General features: G+C 33.3%; 1 protein-coding gene and 1 pseudogene across 4 annotated transcripts in view; one reads left to right on the top strand and one right to left on the bottom strand.

Moving 5' to 3' along the window:
- The window catches only part of CLCN3 (chloride voltage-gated channel 3), a 78,205-nt gene that overhangs the window by 20,283 nt on the left and 34,657 nt on the right, over window positions 1-23,265 (top strand). For 2 of the 4 annotated variants that reach the window (XM_011360274.2, XM_023530728.1), the window contains exon 1: window positions 13,942-14,169. The exons of the other annotated variants lie outside the window; for them this stretch is intronic. In XM_011360274.2, coding sequence (XP_011358576.1) covers window positions 14,091-14,169 — 79 coding nt within the window. In that variant the 5' untranslated portion in view covers window positions 13,942-14,090. Of the gene's footprint in view, window positions 1-13,941; window positions 14,170-23,265 lie in introns of those variants that run through there. 4 annotated transcript variants of the gene reach the window in all.
- LOC111739776 lies at window positions 1,574-1,692 on the bottom strand (annotated as a pseudogene).

Raw genomic sequence — 23,265 nt, 5'->3', positions numbered from 1 at the left:
CACCTAGCCAGACACCATGGTAGGTGCTCAGGATAGAGCAATGAACAAGAATGATGTGAGTCTTTCTCTTATGGAGTTTATACTCTAATGAGAGAGAGAAAACCATTAAATAATAATAATCCCACAAAAAAAAAAAAAACAATTACAGCTGTGCTATAGTAAGTCCTGTGAAGAAGTTTGGGTGTGAGAACATATAAGTGGGGGAATCTAAGATATATCAAAATGTAAAGTCTGGCAGGTGAGGGTAAGGGTAGAATGGGAGTGCTAGGAGCTTGGGTACAGGGTACAGCTATGAGCAGAGGGAACTGCTTGCAAGAAAACCCTTGAAAAGGAGCTTAGAGCTTCAGAACAATGGCTGGAGTATAGAGAATGGAGCTAGAAAGTGGAGAAACAAAGACTGAAGAGGTAATTAAGCAAGTCAAAATCATGCATTTTAATGTTTTGCCACTTTTTTTCCTAGGAGTTATGAGAAACCATTAAAAGGTTTTAAAGCAGGAGAGTAATATGATCCTTGTAATTTTAAGAGCTCATTCAGCCTCTGAGCAAATGGATTGGTAGGAAGGTAAATGTAACTAGTTTAGAAGAGAGATGATAGTGTCTGACATAGTGACAGGGCGTATACTGCTTCAAAATAGATTTAGAGGTAAAATCAGCCTGACGTGCAGATTGTTTGGGTGTGGGCTGGGGTGGTAAAAAAGAGAGTTAAGTGTTAATATTTCTAGCATATGAAGCTGGTAGTGTCATTTACCAGGTAGGGAGTTTGTTACTTAATGAAAGCATTGCCTTATGGTACAAAAACCTATCTTAATTATTTTTTTTTAGCATTGTGATTTTTAAAAATTTAATTTTGATTAAAGTTGACATATTAGTTTCAAGTGTACAACATAGTAATTCAATATTTTTATCCCTTATGAAGCAATCACCACAATATAGTAACCATATGTCACCATACAGTTATTATGATATTGACTATATTTTCTGCACTGTACATTGTATCCTCATGACTTATTTTATAACTGAAAGATTGTACTTTTTAATCTCGTTGCTTTTTTTCCTCATCTTCCCACTCCCCTCTCTTCTGACAACCATCAGTTTGTTCTCTGTATCTGTGAGTTTGTTTCTTTTTCATTTAGTTTTAGTTTTTTAGATTTCATACATAAGTGGAATGATAGGTTATTTTTCTTTTTCTGTCCAACTAATTTCACTTAACAATACTCTCTAGGTTCGTCTGTATTGTCACAGATGGCAAGATTTCATTTTTTTGATGGCTGAGTAATATTTCATTGTTTATATGTACTACATCTTCTTTTCCCATTCAGCTCTCTGTGGATACCTAGACTTGTTCCATATTGTGGCTATTGTACAACGCTGCAGTGAACATAGGAGTGCGTATAACTTTTCGAATAAGCGGTTTTGTTTTTTTTGGACGAATACCCAGAAGTAGAATTGCTAGGTTGTATGGTAGTTCAGTTTTTAATTTTTTAAAAAATTATTTTAGGCGAGGCAATCCTTGGTTGACCTCACAGATTGCAAGGACCTTGTCAGTTTACAATCCCTTATTTTTTATTTTTTATGCCTACAGCACCTGGTCTTCCTAGGTGGTCTCCCATCCAAGTGCTAACTAGGCCTGGACCTGCTTAGCTTCCGAGATCAGATGGGATTGGGCTTGTTCAGGGTGGCATGGCCATAGACAATTTTTAATTTTTTTGAAGAATCTTCATACTGTTTCCCATAGTGGCTGCACTAGTTTACAATCTCAACAGTGCAACCAGAGTTCCTTTTTCTCACAACCTCGCCAATGCTTTTTGATAATAGACTTTCTGACAAGTGTGAGTGATCTCTCATTGTGGTTTTGATTTATATTTCCTTGATTATTAGTGATGTTGAGCATCTTTTCATGTTTCTGTTCGCTGTCTAAATGTCTTCTTTGAAGAAATATCTATTCAGGTCTTTTGCCCATTTCTTAATTGGATTGTTTGTTTTTTGATGTTAAGTTATATGAGTTCTTTATATATTTTTGATATTAACCTCTTATTGGATATATAATTTGCAAATATCTTCTTCCATTCAGTAGATTTCTTTTTCGTTTTGTTGATGGTTTTCTTAGCTGTGCCAAACCTTTTTAGTTTGATATAGTCCCATTTGTTTATTTTTGCTTTTGTTGCCATTGCCCAAAGGGGCATATCCAAAAAAATATTAAGAACGATCTCAACGAGTTTACTGCCTATTTTTTCTTCTAGGCTTTTATGGTTTCAGGTTTTATATTTAAGACTTTAATCTGTTTTGAGTTTATATTTGGATATGGTGTGAAAAAATGATCTTTTATTTTTTTATGTGTATCTGTTCAGTTTTCCCAGCACCATTTATTGAAGAAACTGTCTTTTCCCCATTGTTCTTTCTTCCTTTGTCATAGATTAATTGATTATATAAGCACGGTTTATTTCTATGCTTCCTATTGTGTTCCATTGATCTATGTGCCTGTTTTTGTGCCAGTACCATACTGTATTGATTACTATAGCTTTGTAGTATAGTTTGAAATCAGGACACATGATACCTCTAACTTTGTTTTTCTTTTTCAAGATTGCTTTGCCTATTCGGGTATTTTGCGATTCCATATAAATTTTAGGATTGTCTGTTCTAGTTCTGTGAAAAACACCATTGGCATTTTTATAGTGATTTCGTTGAATCTGTAGATCGCTTTGGTTGTTGTGGACATTTAGGGATATTAATCCTTCCAATCTGTGAGCATGGTGTATCCCTCTATTTATTTGTGTCTTTTTCAGTTTCTTTCACCAGTGTCATGTAGTTTTATGCATTGATCCTTTACCTCCGTGGTTAACTTTATTTCTAGGTATTTTATTCTTTTAATGCAATTGTAAATGGGATTGTTTTCTTAATTTCTCTTTCTGATAGTCGAGTAGTTTTCTGTCTGGATGATCTATTCATTGATGTTAAAATGGGATGTTAAAATACTCTACCATTATTGTAATACCATCAGTCTCTCCCCTTTAAATCCGTTAATATTTGCTTTATGTCTTAAGTGCTCCTATATTGGGTGCATGGATGATTATAAGTGTTATATCTTCTGTAGTTTTATCCTTTTTTTAATTATTATGTAATACCTTCCCTTGTCTCTTGTTACAATCTTTGTTTTAATGTCTCTTTTGTCTAAGTATTGCTACCCCACCTTTCTTTTCATGTTCATTTGCCTGAAATATCTTTTTCCATCCCTTTACTTTCAGTTTGTGTGTGTCTGTCTGAAGTGGCTCTTTGTAGGCAGCATATGCATGGGTCTTTTTTGTTTTTAATCTGTCCAATCACCCTGTGTCTTTTCATTGGAGCATTTAGCCCATTTATATTTAAAGTGATTATGGACAGGTATGTACTTACTGACATTTTTAAAATTGTTTTCTGAGTTTTGTTTTATTTTAGTTCTTTTCCTTTCTTGTTCTCGTCTACATTGGTGACTTTCTTTAGTGATTTGTTTGGGTTTCTTTTTCTTTATTTTTTGTTTATTTATTATAGGTTTTTGGTTGGTGATTACCATGAGATTCACATATAACAAGTTATGTTGATAGCGGTCTATTTTAAGATGATGGTTGCTTAAGTTTGAACTCATTCTAAAAGTACTACATTTTTTACTCACCTCCCCCCCATATTCATTTTTGATGTCATATTTTACATGTTTTGTACATGTGTGTGTTCCCTTAATTTATTACGCATGCCTTTTAACCTTCATACTATCTTTATAATTGGTTGATTCACTACATTTTCTAAATGTTTGCCTTTATCAGTGAGGTTTTTTCTTCTTATGTTTTCTTATTTTTACTTTGGCCTTGTTTTTTCTGCTTAAAGAAGTTGCCATAGTATTTCTTATAATGCCATTTTAGGGGTGATGAACTTCTTTAGTTTCTGATTGGGAAACTTTATCTCTTTTTTAATTCCAAATGATAGCCTTGCTAGGTAGAGTTATTTTTGGTTATAGATTTTTACCTTTCATCACTTCGAATACATATTGCCAGCCCTTTCTGGCTTGCAAAGTTTCTTCTGAAAAATTGGCTAATAGTCATATGGTGTGTGTGGGGAGGGGTGGGGAGAGGAGTGTTCCTTATATGTAACTAGCTGCTTTTCTCTCTTTGCTCTTAAGATTATCTCTTTAACTTTGGAGTTTTAATTATGATGTGTCTTTATGTGGGCCTCTTTGGGTTCATCTTGTTTGGAATTCTGTGCTTGTTTCTTTCACCAGGGTAGAGAGGTTTTCCACCATTGTTTCTTCATATAGGTTTTCTGCCCCACTCTCTGTCTCTCTTCTCCTTCTGGGACCCCGGTGATTTGAATATTGGATGCTTGATGTTGTTGATATTGTTGATGTTGTCACAGAGACCCATTAAACTAGTCTCATTTTTATTAAATTCTTTTTTTCTTTTTGCTCTTTCAATTGGGTGATTTCTATTACCTTGTCTTCCAGCTCTTTGATTCGTTCTTTTGCATTATCTAATCTGCTACTGATTCCCGCTAGTGTATTTTTCACTGCGGTTACTGTACTCTTCAGTTGATATGTTCTTTTTTATATTTTCTGTATTTTTGTTGACATTCTGAGTTCATTTGTTCTCCTGTTTGTTTGGGTTTTTTTGACCATCTTTATAAGCATTGTTTTGATCTCTTTATGTGGTAGATTGCTTGTCTGCATTTCATTTAATTGTTTCTCTGGAGTTTTGTGCTGAAGTTATCTCTTTGTCTCTTACTTTTGACTTTCTCTTTATGTTTGTTTCTATGGATTAGGCAAAACAGCAACCTCTCCCAGTCCTGAAGGAGTGGCCTTGTGTAGGATCTTCCCCTTTGTAGACTGCATATGCTGGGTGTCTTTGGCAAGCCAACTGGAGATGGAGTTGGCATGAGCCGCAGAGAGACTCAGAGAAAGCTGCTCTGGGGCCACCTTGGAAGACCAGTTGGTGCTGTAGCTTGTGGACGCAGGCCTGGGGCATCCCTAGCGGGGAAGCCTGCCCAGGACTGCCTTGGCAGGCTGGTTGGAGCTCCAATGGGAAAAGGCTTGGGACATGGGAAGTTCTGGGGGCAAGCTGCATTGAGGCCGGGAACTATACCTGAAGCATGCAGAAACTGAGGGAACACCTAGGGGCAAGCCTTGCCAAGGCTACCTTGGCAGGCTGGTTGGAGATATAGTTGGAGCGGGCTCAGGCCATGGGGAGTCCTAGGGACAAGCCAAGCTAGTCTGGAGGTATAGTTGGGGCTATGTGAACTGTGGGGAGTTCCAGGGGCAAGCCTCGAGAGGACCATCTTGGCAGGCTGGTTGGAACTGTAACTGGAGTGGGCTTAGGCCATGGGGAAAATGGGACAAGTTGCACCAGGGCGAGAGCTATAGCTAGAGTAGTGTTGAGCCATGTGAGTCCTGGGGGAAAGCTGCATCTGGGCCACCTTAGTGGATGGGCTAGAATCTGGATCTGGAGCAGGCTGCAAGAAGTCCTGGGGACAAATTGCTTTGGAGCCTGGAACAGTTGCTTAAGAGGGCATAGGCCACAAGGGATCCCAGAGGCAAGCTGTGCTGGTGTGGGTCTGGGGCCTGAGGTGCACTAGGATGACCCTGCCAACTGGCTAGAGCTCCTGCACCATGCTCATGCCCCTGAAGTCAGAGTGGTCAGGGTGGGCAACAAATGGCGCTTTGTGGTGCCTCCGAAGCCAGACTTTCTGCCGTTCCCCTCTTGTTTGGCAGATGCTCTTGGGTTAGTAAACGGATTTCCTTCTTCTGTAGACTTGATACCCTTTAAACCGCTGTGGTTTTTTGATTTTGTTATTTTTATTTTTATTTTTTTACCGTGCCCCAAGGCAGGCAAGTCCGTGCAAAGGCCCTTCAGCAATCTCTTCCTACTACAGGTCAGGGCGTTGGGGCTGGAGCTCCCTCGATGCTGTATCTCTTCCGTCTCTCCTACAGATTTCTATGTGGCCTCTCTTTCATTTGTTGTGCAGAAGCTATTCAGTTCTTTGGGGTGGATTTTTCAGTCTCTAGGTGTAGATTCGAAGTGTTCAGTGGGAAGAGGTGAGTTCAGGGTCTTCTCATGCCACCATCTTGGACCTTATTTTAACAATTTTTATTTTCATATAATATTTGAATACATGAAAGTATTCTAAATTCCTAGAAAAAATTACTGGGAGGAAAGTATTTATTAATATCCATTAATGTGTAGTAAATACAATGTTTGGAAAATTGATGGTAGAATTGTTGCTAAACAGTCTAAATGCTCCTAAGACAGTTGGAATTGGTTGATTTCTGTCAAGTTCTTTGATATCAACTGCAGGTAGAAACTTTAATAAAATGATCTAAGAGTAGTAAACATTTTTCTTGCATGTGTATTTATAAGCAAAAAGTAATTAGTGATAGCGTAAAGTTGTGGTGTAATGCAGAAATCCAAGAAATGTATTGAGTTAGGATAACTTGACTTGATGATTAGTTAGGAGAACTAAACCTGATGATTTATACCTACAGTGTTTCATAGGTTCTGTTTATGTGGGTTGTCTTTAGTAGATGACAAGTTAATTTTAGTCTTTTCGTTTTATCTGGTATTTACTGGCGACATTGGTGGCATTATTCTGATGAGCGAGGCATTTGGCTCTAAAGTGGAAATTGGAAACAAACTCATAAGCCTTTAAAAAACATGAAATGGTTACATCACGAATCTTCAGTGAAGTGTTTTTTAGAAATTCTTAAAATTAAGTTAAACAAAACATCACCATGCAATAGCTGGCTGTTGGAAAAAGGTAAAAACTCTTTCAAAAGATCATACCCTGAATTATTTTTAGAAATAAATAATTCTAAGGTTCATCTAATACTTATTCTGATTGGCGTCATGTTCTTGATAAATTTGACACCCTTCACCCTTTGTTGCCAACTACCTTGTAAACATTTTCTGCAACTGCACCTTAGATCACTTCAGTCAGATTAACTTCCTTAACCTTAATATGTGTGGAATAGGGTTCTTCCCAAATTTAAGTATTTATATAAGAGTAAGGTAATGCATTTAGAGAAAACTAACCCATATTAAGTTTATGAAATACTGTAATTCAAGATGTCACTAAAAAACTAGGAAAAAGAACATGGTATTTTAAAGTGATGCCTTGATAAAATTAGCCTAAAATACCAGTGGAAAGCCAATCAGATACTGTATCAATATCATCAGAAAGCTTATTAGAAAGAAGTGAGCTTAGTTTTAATTACTATATATAGAACCTGATGATTTATACCTCAGCTATTACTCTTAATTATTGTCATTGCTCTGCAAAAAGGATTAAATTATTTTTTTAAAGTCCACAGAAAGTGAACTAAAATTATTAAGTCAATGAATAATTTTCTTTTATGTGTACTCTACTTCTTAGCCTAATGTCATGAAATAATGAATTAACTTTTCTCCTATGCATCTAAGACATACCTGTGAACTATACTGGGAGAATTGAGAAAATAGTTGGTTAAATCATGGTTTGTGTTGTGGTTCCAATTAAGAATTTCTGTTGAAAAAGCTTCAGTAGTTATGAGCTAAGCCTATAAAATAATAAGCTGAAGTAAATACATAAAATCACAGGGAATCTATGGATCCATTAAACAGCTCTAAAATACTAACATTTAGAGGAAATTCCTTGGGAGAGTATTTTTGAATATTAATTTTTAAAAGTTTACAACCTTGCTTAACTCGTACTAATTCTAATAATTTATTGGTGATAGCTTTTAAAATATAGTCATATCATTGGCAAATAGTGACAATTTTGTTTCTTCCTAATCTTTATAGCTTTCTCCTCCATAGCCTCCCTTGCTTTACTGCACTTGCTAGGACCTCTAGTAAACTGTTGAAAGGAAATAGTAATTGTAAACATCTTTTATCATCTATTCTAATCCTAAAGTATTCACCTCAAAGTTTAATCTGGACTTTTTGTGTTATCTATTATTAGATTAAACAGGCTCACATCTATTCTTAGTTATTTAAGAGTATACGATTTGAAATTATCAATGGGTGTTGAATTTATCATTTCCCCACCATCTTTTGAAATGATTACCTGATTTATATCTTTTTTCTGTTAATAAACTTTAGTCGCTTCTCATCCTTATGTGAATCAATTTGATCATTGATATATTAATGCATTTTTACTTTTTTATAAATTGCTGGATTTGATTTGCTTATGTTTTGTTTAAGACTTTCGAATATATATTCATCACTGAGATTTGATGATAGTTTTCTTTTGCCATACTGTTCTTATTAGGTTTTGGTATCAAGATTATACTCCCTTCATAAAATGAGTTGTAGTGATGGCTTCTTTTTCTAGTCTCTGGAAAGGTTTACATAAGGCTGGTATTGTTATTTCTTATATTTTGGTAGAATTTGCCAATGAAATGCTAGTCTTAGATTTTTCTTTATATTAAGGTTTTAAATTATGTTTCAGTTTCTTTAATGGTTATAGCACTATTCTGAAGTTGTTTCTAAATGTTTGGTAAGTTGTATTTTTCTCAAAATTCATTCTTTTTATTTAAAAAATTTATTGGCATAAAGTTGTTTTAATGACTGTAGGTTTTGTAGTCAGGTCTCCTTTTCCATCTTGATAATATTTGTGTCCTTTTTCTCCTCTCTCCTGTCCTTCCTCCTCTCTCCTCCTTCTGCCCTTATAATCAGTGTCAGTGTAGATTTAGCAATCATTAGTCTTTCCAATTAATTAGTTTTGCCTTTGTTGTTCTTTTCTATTATACATTTGTATTCTACATCATTAATTTCTGATCTTCTTTTCTTCTACTTTGTTTGGATTTATTTTGCTGTATTTTTTTTCCCTTCCAAAAAGTGAATGGTAAGTTACTTAATATTTAAGGCTCTTCTCAGGCGAATCCATTTAAAGCTATAAACTTCTCTCCAGATACTTAGTATTATTGTGACTAATTAAACATCATTTCTAACTTCCATAATGATATCTATGTAGATCTACAGGTTATTTAGAAGTGAGGTTCATAATTTCCAAACATATGAGAAATTTCAGGTTATGTTTTTAATTGATTTGTAACATTATTGTAGTGTTGTCAAAGAATATATATTGTATAATATCAACGTGTTGAAATTTTTTGAGACTTGCATTGTGGCCTAGGAAAAAGTTTATTTTTGTAAATATTCATATGCTATGGGAAAATATTTACCATGGAGTTTTTGGTTAATGGTATTCTCTGTGTGTCCATTAGGTGAAGTTCGTTAATCTTCTGTTGAACTCTTTTTTTTTTTTTTTCTTACTATTTTTCTCCTTGTTTGTTTCTATCAAGTATTTGATAGTGTTGCAATACAATTTTTCACTTTATCTGTAGACTCACCTACTACTATTTCTTGACATTCTGTAGGTTTTTGCTTTATATACTTTGATCTCATGTTATTAGGTTGTATCTTCCTGTGAACTGAACCATCTTACTTTCATTGTGAAGTGAATCTATTTCCAATTATACTTTCAGATCTCCTTCGATATAAGTTTAGCTCTCCAATTTTCTTTGGGTTAATATTTGCATGCTCCATTTTTTAAAATCCTTTTATTTTCAGCCTTTCCGTGTAGATGGGGTTTTTGTGACTTTTTAAACTATGTTGTTGGACTTTAAAAATACATTAATATTTATCTTTTATTTGTAGTGTTTGGTATATTTACACTTAATGTAAATATTAACATATTTTTACTTCAATATTTCAGAAACTTAGAACTATTAAAGTAGTCTTTTCCTCAGCTCTTATACCAGCTTGTGATCATGCATGAGTATATTTGACAGATTCTTTGAAAAGGAATTGCTTAGCCATTTTTGGTTCTGATTTTGAAAAAGTGATCATTGTGTGATGCTTATAAAAGAAACTTTTTCATGTTTTAATTCTCTGATACATTATTTGGATAACCAGACAGCCCTGTTGATACCTAAAATATCCTATGTTTGTGAATATTGCATTCTGTTTTTTAAATTTATTTTCTGGCTTATCATTTCTGAGAATTTCTAGGTCCTCTTTCTTTTGTGTTGTAGAAACTGTAGCATGAATTGATTGTCCTCCTTGGAAACTTTGCTGTTTCTTTTTTTCTTTCCTCTGATGCTTTTGTTTAGGGAGGAGAACTGATAACTCAAGTAAAAATTTCATATTATATAATGTGTCCAAATGTAAACGTAAAACAACTATACTTAATGAGTAAACTCAGTTAATCTGACACTTTTAGTAGTAATATATTTAGTTTTGAGAGTAAAGGTTGTAATTTTTTGTTAATGCTTGTCTCATAAAAATGATTTTATTTATAAACATTTCTTTCAAAAGAAATATTCATATTATAGAAAATTTGAAACATATACAAAATTATAGGGAAGAGTATTATGTGTCTTCTTAGTATCATCACTTAGCTTAAATAATTACCAACTCATGGTCAATTTTGTTTCATTTCTGCTTCCTTCTCCCAATTATTTTGAAATAAATCTGAAACATTATATCATTTCAGGTAAACAGATATGCTGATAAAGAGTTCCTCTTTGATTAAACTTTAGTCAGGCTCCTCTGAAATCTCTTCTGAACTAGGTGTCTCAACTTTGGACTGATTTGTTTTTGTATTGCTCAGTTTTGGCAAGAATCCTGTCAAGTTGGTTTAGCCTGATACCACCACCACCCACATACCACCCTCCCCCACCTTCTCATCCTCTACCATCCTGCAGGTGATAGCTCATCATCCTGGCCTGCCTTTAGCAAGAATACTGTTAAGTCTCTTTAGCCAGAGTATCCCCTTACCCCGAATATTTCCTTTTAGTAATTCTTCATTGACCAACGCCCCCAGTCCCCTACTGGGCTATAAATTCCCTCTTCCTTGTTGTATTGTAAATTGATCCAAGTTCTATATTGAGGTCTCTTTTACAACACACACACATTTCATTTTGTATCTCTAAAAGATAAGAATTCTTTTAAGGCTATTATCACATCTAAATTATGAATAATTTCTTAAAATCAAATATCTTGTCTCTTTTACATTTCCCCAATTGTTTAGTACAAAATTGTATGTTGAAATTGATTGATATATCTTTTAAGTCTATAAGTTCTATACCTCCCTCCTTCCTTTCTCTTTTTCCTTACTATTTATTTGTTGAAGAAATAGGTCATTTGTTTCCTAATTTGGATTTTCCTAATCATGTTTCTGAGCTGTCATTTAACATGTTTCTGTGTTTTCTGTATTTCCTATAAATTGATAGTTAGATCTAAATGCAAAAAAAATAACATTTTTAAGTACTTCTAATGTCATAGATTTCTTGGATCATATGTGTTAAGAAGGACTTAAAGTTTGAACGTTATAATACTATATATGTATGTTATATGTATGTTATATATAGTTATACATGCATTGTTATATAGTTATACTGTAGTCATCTGTAATCATCTATTCTACCTGCCTGCAATACACCTCAGAGAGGTTATGGCGTGGAGTTGAGGTTATAATCTAGGGTGCATTTGGAAGTAGAAATATCTTCCCTTTCTGAATTTAAAATTTGTGTGTGTGTGTGTGTGTGCTGCCACTTCAGTGTTTTTGTTCTTCAGAGGTTCCATTCTGAGCATTCCCCCACCAGCTGTGCCTAGGAATTCTTGAATTTGTCTTCTATTTTCTTTCCACTTCAGCCCCACTCTAATTGTAATTCAGTTTGTTAATCTGGTAATACCTAATCAGTGTCAAAGTCCTCTTTGGCTATACCTTCAAATCTACTTTATCCTTTTCTAAAGTGGAATTGGAAAGCACTTAGAGTTTGAGTAATGATTCTTTTAAGAGAAAGTGGCAGCCATGGATCCCATAAGCGTGAGAGATTTGAAATTAATATTTTTTCAAACTTATTATTTAAAATAATCTATTTAAAAATTAAATATGTAATATATTTACTTAAAATTTTAAAATAATGTGGAACTATATAAAATAAAAACTAAATATACCATTATTCTCCTCCCTCCACCTCATTTCTTCTCGAGTGATAACAATTGTTAGATTTAGTGTGTCTCATTCTGAACTTAACTCTATAAAAATATGTTCAATTTATATATTGACTTACATCACACAAATACAAAAATTTTGTTACCTAAAAATAATTTAAAACTTTTTATTTATGATACAAAACTTTTACTTATGCAATATTGTGAATATACTGTATAGAGAATATACTCTTCCCCCTCTAGTTAGTGCTAGCTAGCTATCATTTTCATTTTTCCATTATGATCAAGTTGTAAATCAAGAAAAACAAGTTAAGAGAGTATCTACAAATACCAGGAAAACTCATAGATAAATTTCCATTTTATACAAAGGCGTGAGACATAAACAGTATCATAAACAACTAAAGTATTTATGAATGCCATATAGCATATATTTCTTAAAGGTCTTATAATAGTAGAACTTAGTACCAGAGGACCACAAAGAACCAAATTTACATTTAGTTAATTTAGTGAAGTTAGCTCTCTGTAAAACCTTGTTTAAAAAAATTTTTTTTTCAAGAAAATTGAGAAATAGAGAAAACAGAAAGAAAAAAATCACACATGGTTGTATCATAACAGTTGATAGCCAGAACTATAATTAGAATATTCCTATGGCAGTAATTCTAGCCTATATTCATTTCCTGAAACCTTTTTCTACCAAATCCCAGGTGCAGTTTTATAAGAAGGTCTGTCTTTCTGAAGTTCAAATGTTTTGAAGTATAAAAACTTTATTCAACCTAATTAAAAAAAAAAAAACCCTTAAGTAACTTAAATGTAGTAGACAAATTGAATAGAATTTCTTTTTTACTGCCATTTGAGTCTTCTTTTTTTTCATTACCTTCAATTCTCATATAAATGTCTTGAATTGGAGTGAATCTTAAATGTTGGCTCATTCAATATTTAGGAAAACAGATTTTACATAACCTCTTGAGTGTTATGGAATTGCTTCTAATGAATAGCACATTTTAATTTAGTGACACTGCAACAAATATTATTTCAGAAGGAGAATCTCCTGGTCTAGAGGAATCACTTTAGGGATAAGCTGTAAAAATTATGAACATCCGTTTATTTGGGGGGAGGGAGGAATGAGTTAGAAACAAAAAGAGTTGCTTTATTTCTGAATTTCATAAAAATTTCTAGCAAAGAGACTCGAAGTACCTTTTGGGACATTTTACTAAAAGCCTTTTTTAAAAGAAAATAAAAAGCACAAAATATTTGTGAAGTAGGAAAAGTAGGAAGATAGGAAAATCTCCTACCTAGTCAGCCTTTTTTGCATTGTTTCACAAACAATAACTAAGTTACTTAATGTTGATAAGTTTTCTGTCTCCTCCAAAGGTAATGTATTACTAGGTGGTTCTTTGAAAGAAGGAAACAAGAGTCTACTGAAGATTAGTGAGATAAAATACTACTAAACTGCTCAGTTACTAAATTTTTTGAACCCACAATAGAAGTCTGGAGTACATGTTAGATAATTAAAAATAGACTTTTAAAACCAAGTCCCTTGAAGCCTTTGATATGTGTTAGTTCTTTATGACTCACATGACATTACTATATAAAAAATAGTACATTTATATTATAAAATCACACAACCTCATTAGAGTTGCTCCCATTTTTCTACACTGAAAATAAAAGGTGCTTGTCTACATCCAGAATTTCCTTTTCACGGCTCTAAATTACTTTGCTCCCAGTATATTTATCTTAAAATAAAAAAGAAATAATGTTTCTCTTGTATTACTGTAGTTGCCACTGTTACCACAGAAGCTATATTGTGAGTGTTTTAAAATTCTCAAACCAGTTTTGTCAGTTATACTTGGAGCTTAGTCATCGTCATACGTAGCAGGTCCTGATTAAGTAGGCTGTTCCGCCTCTAAGCCTTGCTAGATTGTAGCCACTAGCAACCAGGCTGCAATAATTTCCCTTTGATGACATCATCCACTGTGGAAGAACACAGTTGCTTCAGTGGAGTCGAACTACATACAGTTCTAGCCTTCATCAAATATGGCATCTCCCTTGCCTGCTACAGCAGGGCTGAAAGAAATGCCGCTGTCTTTTTAAGCTAGCAAGCTTTTCTTTTTCTTTTTCTTTTTAAAAATTCTAATCATGGATGCTTCTTCTGATCCCTATTTGCCTTATGACGGGGGAGGAGACTATATTCCCCTGAGAGAATTACATAAAAGAGGTAATACCATCCCCTTGCTATGAATCTTCTGTTGGTATGTTTTGCATGCAGCTGGGCGGTTCTCTAATTTAAGCAGGTTCTCGATTGTCCTTTAAATACTGCAATGTGTTGTTTAGTTGTCCTGGGTCATTAGTAAGGGGCAAAAGTAAGGGGCAAATGCAACCTTCTGAATGTTCTGTAGTCGTCGTCTCTGATTGTTTTCTCTGTGCAGATTAGTACTGCTTCAGATCACACTGGACTCCGACTCCATCTTCTGTGTGAAATCCTCTTTCTGTTTAACTGCGAAAATGAATTAATCCGCTTTTACAGCTAAAGTCGTGTTGGTTGGCATCTAAAAAGTAATGTTTTTCTTCCTTTGAAAAACTTATGTTTCTTTTAATTTACACAGAAAAATCAAGTGTGTATCTGTGTACCATTATATTTCAGCTGCTGCCAATTACCGTGTAGCTTTCACACCACAATGTAAATTTGTAGTAAAAGCTCTATCTACATTTTAGAACACTGTGAAATGGCGATAAGGATGAACACATTTTTATATTACTATTTTTCATTTAATATGCATTTCAACTGGTTAAGATAGCTACATTGTCTTACACAGGTATCTTGTAAAAATTGATATGATAAAAACATTTATGATAATTTTTACACGTCAGAAAAAATAATAGTTAATAGTTTGTAAAAACCAGAAAAGCACCCAACATTTATGCAAATCTTTTGGCAGGTACTGTCAGGGTCTTGTTAAAACTCATTACATGTTAATTAAACTGCTTTAAAATTTTTTTTAACTGATTATTCTAAAAATAGACTGGCAATTGTTCTAGAAAAAAATTGAACCTCAAGGAAAATCTCTAAACTAGACAACTTCATTTATGAGCCACATTAATTGAATTTCTGCATAGTATTATAAATTTATTTTATGGTGTAGCCCAAACTTTTATTTATGAAGTAAAGAAGTCATGATTTTTCTGAGCATATTTAGCCTGTTTTATTTAAAATATAGTTTATATTCTCACAACACTTTTTAAGTGTTAAGTTCCATTAGAATTAAAAAGTTAATATAGTCAACAAATATTTGGTTGCATTGGGTCTACTAGACACTATTTTAGGCTTTGAACAGTTATAACATTATATATCCCATAGTATTCTGTTGTTAGTAAAAGCTCTCTATTCAGATTTTGGGGCAAACTATGGAGGTCACATTACATATACAGTATTGTGCTTCTCTTACAGAATTGCCCTCCTAATAAAATTTGTATACATAATTTTATGTGTATATTATATATATAACATGTATATATAATTTTAGAACATTTGGGGAAATTCCGAAAAGCATAAAGAAGAAAAGAAAAATTTCTCATAATCTTACTACCCAGATTTGTTGGGGAATTTTCTCTCCCAATTTTTAATGTGTTCATAAACTCTGCTTTTTCCTTATGTTCCCATCATTCCTTTGCTGGTAAGGATTTCTTTAAACAGGAAGCAACGTGGATGAATGGTGACTGTTCAAATGTCACAGTATTTGCTAATTAGTAATTAAACTGCAAAACAAGACAAACTGTTTTCTCTGAGCTATTACAACATCTGTTTGTTGGTGATAATAAACCAGAAGACCTAGGCTTGGGAAATTTAAATTCTCAGTGTTGAACTTGACAGTCTTCGACAGAACTTCCTTGTATACTCCTTCATATGATATGAAAACAGTAAGAAATAAGCCAAAGCTTATGTGAGAGTAGGCATGGTTAATAATATGGTTATTACTAAAATATAAACTATTTTTATTATATTTTCATAAATAATCCTTTAGAAATCTTGCTTAAGGTCTAAATTGGTCTTATCCTTGGCAGCCCAAATAGGTTCCTTGTCCCTTGATGAGACTTATAATTAACATAAACCAATGTTATTTGAAAGCAAAATTGTATCTTTGCAGTACCGATTAGTCAGTTATGATGCTTACTTGACTATACTGTAGTATTTTAGTATCTGTGGGTAAGAAGCTATTTGTTTTCCATAATTTATGATCTATTGTAGCCATGGGTCAACACAAAGAACTGGAGAGGTAGAGATAAGCAGCTAACATAAATCAAGAATAATAAATCAGCTTCTACGTGAGGATAAAATGATAATGACTAGAAATATCTCTTAAAACTGATAAATGGTAAAGAGGCAGATAATCGAAGTATGAAATTGTGAAGGATACCAATAAAGTAAACATAAATCTGTCTACTGAAATCCAGGATGTTAGAGTTAGGGATTACCTTTGTGGAGTAAATTAAATTTAATACTAGTTTTCTTGGTGAGATGGTAAATAATGTAGCTTCCTACTTTCTTGAATAATACAGAAACTGGAAATGTCAACACATTAAAAATAGAATTAGTTAATATATTGTTGATAGGTTGAAAATTAAAATGACATTTTAGAAATAGCCATTTTGGGGGAGGAGTGGGTAAATTTCCTATACAGAAACTATCAAGTTTTTTCATAAGATGTCTCTTCCCTTTTTATCAAGGAAAAATATTTATTTAGATTATCAGTTTTATACTTCCTTAATTTGTTCATGAATTTTCAGTAGTTTCAGGGTCCGAATTCTTTTTTCTGCTAAATCCTGTCATAGACTTGATCTTTTGGGCCTTGAGTCTCCATTTATTCCAAGGGACTTTTAAAAATTACTTGAATAATAATTGTTTCATTGAAAGAATTCATTGAGCTGTTGTGTATATAAAGCACTATTAGGTGCTGTGGAGAAAGATGGTGGTAGTAATAGTAATATTAATAATAGCTAATACTTTGTATAGAAATTACTGTTTGCCAGATACTGTTTTAAGTCTTTTAAGTGTATCAGTTAATTTATGTGTAACAAATAATTTTAGTCCTCATCACAGACTTGTAAAGTAGGTACTGTTTTAATCATAATTTTCCTGTTCACAAAACTTCAGTAAAGAAATGTTAAAAGTCAGGATTTGATCCAGATGATTTGGCTCATACTCTGTAATCATGGGGGTATACTGTGTCTTACTATATATCCCTGTAATAACTTGGCATTTTGAGTCTGGAAGAGGCATAAGAAGGCTTCCCAAGTTTAAAAACAAAGTCTTCAGGAAGTTAATAAATTTGTAGTGAATAGTATAGACTGCATATTCTCTGAGACTTTAGAGGAGGAGGAGATCAGTTATTTTGACAAGTGGTATCAAACGAAGTAGGCCAAGTCTTCCAAGTACACAAGGGAATTTGATAAGACATTCCTGGGGGAGAGATTAGATTGAGTACATGCTCTGGTAGAGTAAATTCCTTGTACGTTGTTCCCGGGTTAGTTTTGTTGGATCCTTGGGTGAGTAAAAGGAGTAATATAGAAAGGTAGAAGGTAGAAGAGTGCCAGATCCTAAAGGAAGCTTGAATACCAGACTAATAACAGTCTTAAGCCCCAAAACATGTGGCCTTCCCATTGAAATAAAAGTTTGGAATCTTATTCTTTTTAAGTTTCTACCTGAAATCATTTCTTGACATTCATTAGCTCAGAGATATATTTAAGTAAAGCTATTTTGTTGCTATTATAATCGATGAATTTGTTCATTTTTATTTCCTCCTAAAAAATATCAGTAGTTAGCATTTTTCACACATTATTTGGAAATCCCAGATGTTAGATATATATTTTTTTTCTGTAGGCTCTTTGTAAAATGATTTTAGGATTCACATTGTTATTGCATTTCTATCACCTTTAATCTTTTAACCAACTAGAAAATTAAATCTCCTCTTGCAAATTAATTCATCTAAGTGTCTAAAAATTAAAAGAACAAATAGAGATTCTTTATTTGATGTCAGAAACTCTTTGTATTCTAAAACAATAGTATAAAACAAAGCCTGTCTTTAAATTTATTTGCCACAGTATCTGATTTTAAAATCTAGTAAAATCTGGTTCATATTACTATCTCTAGCTCTGTTTTCTAAAAATAACCTACACTTCACTATGATTAATTTTATACCATCTCATGGCTTGTTGTAAGTCCGAAATGCTTTGTGTACCAGGATTTCATAGTGTGAGCAGATCTGCCACATAGATTAGGTTTGCAAATTTGGCTATTTTTTTTTTTTTTTCAGCATTGAGGTCTCTTCTTTGTGCCTGAACAAAGCCACGGGAGATTGGTAGATTAAATTGTATTTTAGAGTTTTGTTTCTGTTTTTCAATAAACAATTCTAATTTGTAATTTTTTGTAGTCCTTTACAACCATAATTAGATTAAAAGTGGATTTACTTTAGTTTCTATCAATTTATTTCTCATGTCATTTAAGAGAACAGATTTCGTGAATTTTTTTATTCTTTTAATACGTAAATCATCTTATATGCAGAAATAGTAAATAAACATGGGACTTGTTTCCAGTTATACAGATGGCTTAACATCTACTGCATCATATCTGCCTAAGAATGTGCCTTTTTATTTCGAGGTGGCAGTAGAATAAAGAAAACAGTGAACTGGTCAGCATTGCTACTGACTGGTTTTCATCAACTTTTTTGGGATTTGGTTTAATTTCCAAGTCTCTGCAGTTTAAATAGATGGCAGTTAAATATGACCACGGATGGCAGAACAAATTTAAAGAGCATATGCTTCATTTATCCTATTCTTTTATCCAACAGATATTTAATTGACCACCTGCTAAGTACTATGCATGGTACTTGCCTTTACCCTTTTAATATTTCATTTGAGAGTCTACTAACATTCTGGAACTTCTACTATCAACTTACAACATTTACTTTCCCCTCCCTAATCAGGATGACCATTTCTTGTCAGTAAGGTCACAGAGGGAAGGGAGAAAATACATTGAAGACTAGAATTCCTGCTCTTAATAGACAGAAGAAACTGGGTAGTCAAAGAATATGTAGAGTTTTAGATTTCTTTCTGCTTTCTTCCATAATTAAAAAAATTGTACATGTTTTATGCATGTGTGATGGGACAGTTACCTGCATTATGAGCTTAAATGATAAAATCAGCACTGTCACATCTTTTGAAATAACTCCAGAGGTAATAAGTAATAGTCTTATAATAAATGTAATAAATAGATACCTATTATTTCATGTAAGACTATTATTTGGATATTCCCCTTTGATAAAAGACTTAGGCTGCTGAAGATGTGCGACTTTGAAATTTACTAACAAGCTCAGCCTAGGGTGCAACAGTTAAGTACATTTTTAAAGCTCAGTTCACCAAATATATATTGAAGTCTATAAAGGCTTTTATTTATGAGAAATATAATTTCATTAATGTTTATATCCTCCAGTTCAATGTTTCTCAGATATCAGGTTTTAACATTTTTAGTTATGAAATCGATTGGGTTGTGACCAATATCGAGGAGGGGGGAGGGGAAGGGCAGGGAGAGAAGGGAGGGAGGGGAGAGGGAAGGGAGTAAAATATTAGAGTATACGTCAAATAGTAAGTATACTAAACTTTGGTTTTAGGTAAATATTTGTATATTTACCATATCAAGAAATGTTTCTTGCTGTGAGCCAAAGTCAAATAAGTTTGAAAACCAGTTTCTAAATATACACCTGGAGGGGCAGTTAGTTCTTTCTGGGGGAAAGGTAGGCTTCCTGTGGCCTAAATGAGTCTGGAACAACCTGAGTATGAAAATGGATGTGTTATTGTCATAGATCTCTGCGAAAGCATAGGAACGTGAATGCTATTGCAAAGCAGTGCCCATGACTACTATTGCAATGTTTTTTCATTGCAACATTTTAAGTATTATAGGAAAAGTGGTCTGGAACCAAAGGCCAAGACAGATGATGATTGGTGATGGGTAGGATTGCATTAATCGTCTGAAAGATAAATACATATGTACAAGTGTTTTGGAAGAAGGCACCACCTAACAGCTCTTAACCTACTCGGAGAAAAGAGTGTCCATGTATCTTAAAATATACAGGCAAACCATGAATTATCTTTTAGGCAGTATTGCATAGTGCTAAGAAATGCCTTAGAATCAAACTGCTTGAATTTGAATTCCTGTTCCACTACTTACTAACTACGTGACCTTGGGCAGATTTCCTAACTCTCTGTGCCTTGTTTTTCTAATTTATAAGATAGAGATCGTAATACCTTCCTCATCATTGTTGTGAGGATTATTAAATGAGCTAATATTTGTAAAATGCTAAGAACAGTGTCTGGCACACAGTAAGTACTCAATAAATGTTATTTTGTTGTGTTTTTTTTAGACACTAGATAGATAACAATGTATGATCTCTAGGTGGGAAAGACTTTTTATTCTGATCTAGTCTGGTTTATCTGTGTTTTCTTTTTTCACAATATATGGTTATGGTGTTTTATCTGCACAGCCACTGCCTAACGCAGGTCACAGAACTTGCTCCTGTGTTTTATAGTTTTAGCCCTTAATTTTGGTCTGTGATCCATTTTTAGTTAATTTTCATATATGGTGTGAGGTAGGGATCCAGCTTTATCCTTTTGCATGTGGATAGTCAGTTGTCCAGCATCACTGGTTGAAAAGACTGTTCTTTTCCCAGTTGGTGAAAGTATTGCTTTAAATAATAAAGTATAATTTAAATTTTTCTATAGATAATTTAAAAACTTTTTTGTATAGATTACAGCCATTAGTAAATAATGAATTTGTGTTTACATAGGTATGCATGAATTTTATAAAATTCTGTGGGGAAAAAATAAGTCAAAAAATCTTCTTATCAATGAAGTTATTTTTGCAAAAAAGCTGTATTGATTGGATAATTTTTCCTATTTGCTGCAGTATTTTAGTGTTGGTGATACTTTGTGAAATATTGTTGGTTGCACCTGATTTTTAAAAATGTTCAATTATGGAAAGGTTCATCATTTACCATGCATTTTAGAAATTAGTTTCTGTGTCTGTGTCAGGCATACTTATTTGTTAAAAATATACAGGATTTTCCCTCAATATACAGTTGTTTGTAGAAGAACTCATTGCTCAAATTTGTAAGATTCTTGTTCCTCCCTTTGTAATGTCAGTCTTTTGGTTAAGATTAATACCATATGAGTAATATAATGCAGCCTGATGAAGTTTTAAATACTGAAATAGTTCAGCAGAGACAATAGCTTAAGTTTATTGATTTCCTAATGTTTGTCAGATTTATTATATGACTTATCTCCAGTTCACATACCATACTCTAAAAGTGGGTGAGAAACCCAGATACCTCTAAGAGGTTAGGAAGTAACCTGTGCTGGATCACATAGCTAATAGGTGGCAGAGCTGGAATTTGACTCTAAGTCTTTCTGGTCTCAAAGTACATTAAGGTCATGGAATTTCTTTACTAGAACACTCTGAAAAGAAAGTGATCTTTTTTCCAGTCTTTTTTTGTTACTGTTTTTCAGTGATTTGGTAGTTGAGGGTAGTCATTGGCATCTAGTAGTCAAATCTTCAGAAAAATTTTTGATTGGTTTCTTGTCTTAAACTTGGGAGCTACTACTTTCAGATCATACTTTCTTACAATCCAACATCTGGTGATCTATGTAGCAGGAACTATCCTATATCTTTTTGAAGTTCTGTTAAAATTAACAAACTCGTTCTATCATTACTTCACTGCTCAAGATTTACATTTCCAGGAGATAGAGCTTGATTAATGTAACTTGGATCACGTGCCTTTTTTCTTGGCTGGGGAAGGGAGGATACCTTGATTGACACCCTCATCAAGACTGCATTCAATGAGGAATAGAAATTTCATAAAGATAATTGGGTTCTGTTACACAAAGCAGGAAGAAGAGTTACCAGGTGGGCAGAAACAATAAGGGTCCATTACATGAATAATAACTCTAATCCAAAGACAATTACTGGACAATGTGTTTATTTTAAGTTTGGAGATTAACCTGGTTTTTAATATTGAATATCTGGGCATGGAAAAAAATTAATTTAAAAAATTAATTGGAAAAGGTACGATATACATATGCTCATTACATGTATTGTTTGTAAGGCAAACTAACCTAAAGTTTTGTTTATAGTGTCACACCAGTTAAATATAGTAATCTGAAATACATCAAAAGTGATGTGCATATGCATTTAATGATATAAGATGGTTTTAAAACATATACTAAGTAATGAAAATATACTAAATAATGAAAAGCTTATAAATAAGTGTGGCTAGTATGAGCTCATCTATACTTTTGGCTTGTAGAAAATGTTAAAGGCTGAAGCCAGTCTCCAATTTAACTATTATAACTCTCGTTTACTCAATGTCCTCTCCTTACTTCCCCAGCAAACCTTATGTAGCTATGTAGAATTGGTTCTTCAACTTTTTTTTTTTTTCCCCAATCCATGGCTTATTGTAGAATCTTTAATAAGCCTTTTTACTTAAAGCCTTTAAAACCCAGAAGCCCATCGCTTACAACTCAAAGGTATGGGCTTTTAAGATTTTGCCTTTTTTTTACATGAGGTTCAAAAGCCTTAATTTGAAACTCAGAAGCGACAATACTGAGTCTTGTTCTCTGCTGTGTGTTTCTTTTCCTGTGGCACTAGCTTTCTCACGGAACTGGTAGGGGGAATAAGTGTGGCGAGGACAAGGAAGTAGTGTTGAATGAGGACACTTGATTAGTAGTTTGAAAGATATTCTGGTTCTCTCTACTTCCGTCTTCACAGGTAAATAAACAAGAACTGCATATGCTTTGAGAAATAGGAAGTCCATGGTAAATCACATCATTTTGTGTTAATAAAATACAACTATAAGAAGACCTTTTACTGAAAACAAAGAAAGGCATAATGAGGGAAGTGCAGCCTTACAACCTCTTTTTCATACCATAAACCTTTTGGTCTTCTAGAGCTCCCTTCCACGTATTTGTTTTAGGGAAGCCTTATTATAGTTTCCTAATTAACCAACCCTTGAAATATTTAATGAAAGAGAGAGAACTTCAATTTGCGCTTCTGGCATAACCTACAAGATATATGCTTCACTCATGAAGATAAAGTTGAGAAGTGAAATTGCATAACTTATACTGTTCTTATAAAAATTTTATTAACATGTATAATTTTTTTATTTCATTTTAACATATGTAAGTTAAACTTTGTATAAACCTAGTTTGCAATGAACTATACATGGAGAAATGATATATTAGGAATATTTAAACATTGTTACTGTTAGGA

The sequence above is a fragment of the Pteropus vampyrus genome, unplaced genomic scaffold (assembly GCF_000151845.1).
Source record: "Pteropus vampyrus isolate Shadow unplaced genomic scaffold, Pvam_2.0 Scaffold53, whole genome shotgun sequence".
In the NCBI taxonomy this organism is placed as follows: domain Eukaryota; kingdom Metazoa; phylum Chordata; class Mammalia; order Chiroptera; family Pteropodidae; genus Pteropus; species Pteropus vampyrus.
The sequence above is the reverse complement of the archived record's forward strand: the minus strand, read 5'-3'. Positions and strand labels throughout refer to the sequence as shown.